The sequence below is a fragment of the Rhinopithecus bieti genome, unplaced genomic scaffold (genome assembly GCF_001698545.2).
Source record: "Rhinopithecus bieti isolate Rb0 unplaced genomic scaffold, ASM169854v2 scaffold_19966, whole genome shotgun sequence".
In the NCBI taxonomy this organism is placed as follows: Eukaryota; Metazoa; Chordata; class Mammalia; order Primates; family Cercopithecidae; genus Rhinopithecus; species Rhinopithecus bieti.
The window spans coordinates 2,051,984-2,057,973 of record NW_016809923.1 but is presented as its reverse complement, the minus strand read 5'-3'; the positions used below and the strand labels follow the sequence as shown (position 1 = coordinate 2,057,973).

The 5,990-nt window shown below is 39.3% G+C and overlaps 1 protein-coding gene across 1 annotated transcript in view; it reads left to right on the top strand.

The window, feature by feature from the left end:
- The first annotated feature begins 4,058 nt into the window (after nucleotides 1–4,058).
- The window catches only part of GCA (grancalcin), an 18,995-nt gene continuing 17,063 nt past the window's right edge, over nucleotides 4,059–5,990 (top strand). The window contains exon 1 of the mRNA XM_017890968.1: nucleotides 4,059–4,240. Within this exon, the coding sequence (XP_017746457.1) occupies nucleotides 4,214–4,240 (27 nt within the window). The 5' untranslated portion in view covers nucleotides 4,059–4,213. The remainder of the gene's footprint in view (nucleotides 4,241–5,990) is intronic.

Below are 5,990 nucleotides of genomic sequence, written 5' to 3'. Positions count from 1 at the left end.
TCTAAGTCATAAAACTATTTATATTATTAATTTTTATAATCAATGATGCCCAAAGAGGCCTTAATTTCTTAGGCCCCTTTTGCTTTCATTATCAGCATCAGCAATTTGTTAGGGCCATTTTGGAGGAATCCTCCCTCTCTAAAAATAAATTATTTGCCACCTGTCAACAGTATATCACGTGGAGAAAGGTCTGTTAAGATGCAAATGCTGAGTGGCTGATAGGCACCCTCAACAGAAGTTGTTCACTCCAGGCAGCTTCTTAGATCAACAGCCTGACACAGTCACTTAGTATCACAGGCGTCTCAAATTTAACATCTCCAATATTAATTCTTGATTTGGCACTATCCCAAACTGCTCCTCCTCCAGTCTTCACCATGTCATTTAAGGGCAAATCCAAAACACCAGTAAATCCTGCTGGCTATACCTTAAAAACAGAATAATCATCTCACTACTTCTCACCATCTCAACTGCTATACCCTAGTAGGTCACCATCATCTCTAGATTACCAACAGATTGCTAACAGATCTTGTTTCTACACTAACCCCCTTCTATTGTCAACACAGCTGAAAGAGTGAGCCTTCCTAAATCGCATCATGTCCCACTTAAATTTCAAACTCTTCGGTGGCTCTGTAGTACACCCAGAGTATAAAAGAAAGTACTTAAAATGGTCTGTGAAGCCCTGCATGATCTGCTCCAATGTCCCTGCTCTGCAACCACTCCCACTACTCTCCCTCTTGCTCAATCTATTCTGGGCTCACCGGCCTCCTTGTTATTCTTCAAATAGGTCAGGCAGGGTTTTGCTTTAGGACCTTAACTCTAGTTCTTCATGTGGAAATTTCTTCCTACAGATACCTCCAGAATGTCTAACTCATTCATGACCTCTAAGTTTTTGCTCAAATCTTGCCTTTTCAATAAAGCTACCCAATACTCCATTTAGAGCTACAACCTACTCTGTCATCTCCCTACCCCTTAACCTTGACTTAGGTTTCCTTATTTTTCAATAGCATTTATCATCTTCTCACATGGTTTATAATTTACTTACTCATCATCCTTACTTAAACTATTGTCTGTTCTCCCTGCTAGAATGTAAGCTCCAAAAAAGCAAGGACATTCCTCCCCTCCTATTGATGTATGTTTTCCACATCTAAAATAATGTTACATTATATATGTTCAATAAATAATTGTTGAATAAATGAATTGTTCTATCTAAATGCAATTTCTTAGTGACATAAAATAAACTCCATGAATGTTGGTTTTCATTAGCTCGTATGTCTTATTATATATATGTATATTATTTATATGAGGGAAGTAGGCTCTGGGGTTGTGACTGAAATTTGCTGAGGAGCTGTAATTCCTTTCTCTCCCTCATTCATATAGTGGGAAAGAGAAAATGAGGTGGCAACAGATAGGAAAAAGAACTGCAATTAATTTATTGTTTATATTTTACTGGTAAATGTGCTGGTTAATTGAATATCTCAACTTATGATAAGACCAATGCCAACAAGATTCAGAAGAAATTCCATAGTTAGACACATAATCCTGTAAGCTTTATGGTCACCAGAAAGGAGGTATCCTGTGTAAGAGAAGTAATTAAATTGGCTAATCTTGGTCAAAACAATGCATTTCCTTGGCTATTTCTCTAGTTATATTTTCTACTGCCATTTAAAAACTTTTCAAGCCTTTTTTCTTTTATGGTGTAAATAATTTTATTATATTCTGAAATACAGCACTATGGTTGGGGATGGAGAGAAAAGGGGACATACAATGTTTAAGAAACCACATTCTGCAGCCAGACTCTCAGATTTGCTAGTTATTATGCAACTGCAGTTGTGGGTAGTGAAATACAATTCTCCACCTGACTTTTCACGTTTGTAAAATGGGAATAATAACATATACCTGATGGAGTTGTTCTGAGAAAGAACACTTCACGACACACAATGCTTGGTACGTCATATTCACTCTATAACCATTTTTATAAAATAAAGGATTTTATTAAAAGAAAATATTTAAAAAGCAAAAGTTTTAAATAGACATGGCATTTTCATAAAATGCTATTGTTCATACAGTATTAACTTGACTCATGGAGACAAATTAACATTACTATTATTTTTAAAAAACTCTATGGCCTTATTTGAATTTGTATACTAGGATATTTATAATTTGAAAGACCAGTTTTAGGGAGGGAGATGCTATGTTGTTCAAAGTCCTCCTCTGCATCTTCATGGTAGGAACTTTCTTTGGTAGCCCTTTCTCTAAGTTAAGATATATATTGGCAGGAACTACGAAGGATCTGATATTTTACTCTAGTTATAAGCAAACAAGTAGAGTGCCACGATTGCATAGAAATTGGCAGAATGTGTGAGATTCCTGAGTCAGAGACAAAGAACTTTATTACTCAAAGCACAACAGACAGCATGAGCTTCATACTTCCATAGATTCCCCTCATTCTGAAGTCCCACAGGGCGAAGAGGAGCTGCCAGATGGATGCTGCACATGCATTGCGTTTGTCATCCAACTGGAAGAAGAACTCCAAGCTTAGGAAAGTCCTAAGAAGGCTGCTAGCAAATGTACCCAAACTTCACCCTGGCAGGAAATACTGTCTTTGAAATTAAATGTGCAGAAAGGCAAGAAACCCATGGGGACTTAACTTCCAACTACACAAATGCAGTTGCATCAATAAGGCTATTTTGATGAAAACAAGATGTACAAAAATTGTGACCACAGAATTAGACTAACATTGTAAATGTAAACACTCAATCCTTTCTAAGCAGTTCTTTTAATATGTAATCAGTTGGAATACAATTTTGCAATGGTTTGTTCTTTCTAGTGCTTTACCACTTGATACCTTCATAAGCCATGCATTTTCCCTCTTATCACGTAGGTTTTACCCTCCCCCTCTATTTATTTATGCCAATAATTTAACCTTAGTGGCTTAAGTATTTCTTACAGCATTGAAGGAAATTACAGACACTTTCCCAAGAGTAGCTTCTACATCAGCAATCTTCCTTTCTCTCTGCCATTTCCTCTGAGAATTGTTTCACAAGGTCCAACATCCTCTTCTGTAGCACAGCTGAACAACAGATACTCAGCTCTGCAAGGCTGGTTTCTTTTGTGAATAGTTAACATTTTTTTGATAGCCTTATTTTTAAGAAACATGTTAGCCCTTCTCTTGTTCTTCAGAGATAACTCAAAATAATATCATTTGGTCTATCTGTTCATAAGCCAAAGCTACAGCTGCCCTGTCTTTTTAAACTCAGAGCTACAGAATTCATTTGAGTTCCAGAGATAAATCAGACTTGTCCATTGCTATTACTTAATAAGCCAAAATAACTGAACATTGAACAAGAGTTTGCCCAAAGGCTGAGTCAGATTATATACAAGACACCGTCTATATTATCAGTGTATAAACAGCAAATAACTTTTTAGTATATGTTCATGTCCTGTGCAATATTTGGGACATACTTACACTAAAAAAATTTATTTGGAAATCAAATTTAACTAGATATCCTGTTTATTTGCCAAATCTCACAATTCAGGTCACCATTTATCTACCGAGCGCAATCAATAACCTGTTCGTCCAACGTGGCCTCAAGTGGGTTTTGGCGCAGAAGCGCTCCTTTTGGACTACAGGTGTGGTCCTGGTTGCAAAGTTCTGATGTGACGTCAACACTATACAAAAGTAAATGTAACTGCAAATTTTGAAATTCACAGATGGGTCTTTGAAGTCCAGCTCAAAAGCGTGGAGGAGTAGGTTAAAATAAGTCACAGACTTGCCGGTTTGGGGTTTCTAGAAACAAAAATAACTTGAGGAGTTGAAGGCTTGCGGAAGACCTTTCCAGAGAGGGTGGGAAGTTGCAGGAGAAAAGGCTTCTTCGGGATTTAGAAAGAGAGCGCGCGAGAACCTGAGCTACCCAGTAAGAGCCGAGCAGGGACTGGTGGGCTCCCGACGGGGTGTAACCAATCAGGGCAGAGATGGGTGGGGCTAGGCTACGGGAAGGGGCGGACTGCAGCAGAGTTGGCTCCAAAGTGTGGGACTCAGCCAATCGGAACCGGGCAGGCCGGGGCTGGACTGCGGAAGGGGGCGGGTTCGGAGGAGTGTACTGTACGGTGAGTCTTTTAGCCTCACCTGCAGCTTCGCCTCCCTGCACCTGCGTCTGTGCTGTTCTCCCAGCACTGCGGACGCGACTCGAGGGTGACGCTTGCTCCGCTCGTCATGGCCTACCCGGGATACGGAGGCGGGGTGAGTCCCAGCCGCTTGGCCGTGTCCCTCTCCCTCGCGGGGTGTGGCGCCCCCTCGGGGGCGGTGCCAGGGTGCCGGGTCCGCACTTGCCGGCTGCTCCTTGCGTCCGCGCCTGGTACTCGGCGGCGCGGGACTCCGGGGGTGTTAGGAGCCAGGGCCGCGGCGAGCATTGAGCCTGGGCTGACTTGGAGCCGTAGTTGTGGAGCCGAGGGAGTGATGTGTGTTTGGAAATTTATTTCCTGGAATGGAGGAACAAGCCACCCTCTTCTTGTTCCAGTAATCTTTTGTGGTACATCCCTCTCCCGCCCCCCACTCAGTGTTGCTAGAGATCCTGTTTCTGAATTTCCTGACCACTTCTTGTTCTTTAAGTTCCTTATGAATAAATTAAGGTGTACGGTAAATAACTCCTAATCTTTACTGTTATACGAAGGGCAATCTGTTCTAGACTCCCTCCCTCGCCCCCAGGCGGGGGGAAGTTACTCTTTCTTATAACTTTTATCCTATATCACTTTTGGGAGTTGCAAGTTATAGTGGTAGAGTCCTGGTGGCTAGCCCCTTCTCTTCAGAAAGGAACCCAAATCTTTAGTATTGATGTCAGTGATCTGCAAAGTGGGTTGAGCACGCTATGTTAACAGAGTTAACATTAGCTTGATCCATTGCGGTGTGGGTAGAATATATTTTCTATTTTTATTTCTGTTTGTTTTTTACCTAAACAGAGAAACTGTGTTTTACTGATTTTAACATAGGACTTGACTTTGGGCTATGGTTGTGATCTTCAAAAGAGTTACTCCTACCCCTGGGAGTTCATGGTTGTTGTTGTTGTTCTTGTTCTTGTTTTAGGATATGAATTTCCAGGTCCTCAACTTCCACACATACTTGTTTCTAAAATTGATTTGCTTTCCTTAAGACTTACCTCTATGCCCTGTGGCACCTTCCACTTTGTAATGCATACTCCTCCTCAGTCCTTAAATTTAGGAAGGAAGTTTAAAGTGCCTAAGGAAAGTAAAGCCCCTTAAAGATTAGTCAAGATAGCATAAACCTGTGGGTCTTTAAAAACGTCCCTAGCGTAGACGTATTTTCATTTGGTTGAAGCTATCTGTTAGAAGTGTGATATATTTACTCCTTTTGGTATGCTCTTAATTCATATATGTATGGCAGAGTGAGGTGACAAGAGTAATACATTTTCATTCAAATAATTTGGTGCTTCCTTACCCACTTTTGTCAGAGTACTTGAATTTGATGGAGAGTTCCACGACACAATAAAGAGAACGTCTGTATATGTTTTGAACATTTAAATACCCTTTTCCATGAATTTAAAATAAACATCTCTTTTCAGCTGTTCTCATGCTCATTATTAATCGCTGGAAAGAGAAGTACCTCAATAGCTGAAGCAATGTAGATTAGAGACGCTGATTTTAAAAAATGTAATTGAAATATTTTAAGATACATTGGATAACATTTTGGGATAAAACTTACATGATTTCTTTACTAGGAGAATATTAATAAGATAGTTGAGACATTTATAAATCATGTTAAATAAAGGAAACCCACACCTTATTAATGTTTCTTATATTCTTTTAACAAAATATAAAATGTCAGCTACTAGACCTAATTGTTTTGATAGTATACTTTTATCTAATTAAGTGTATGATTTATCTCTGTAGGAGATACATTTCCAATAGATTTTTACTTTCTTCTTTTAAGTATTGTTTATAAAAATTTTGTTGTTTTCTTTTTTTTTTTTTTTTTT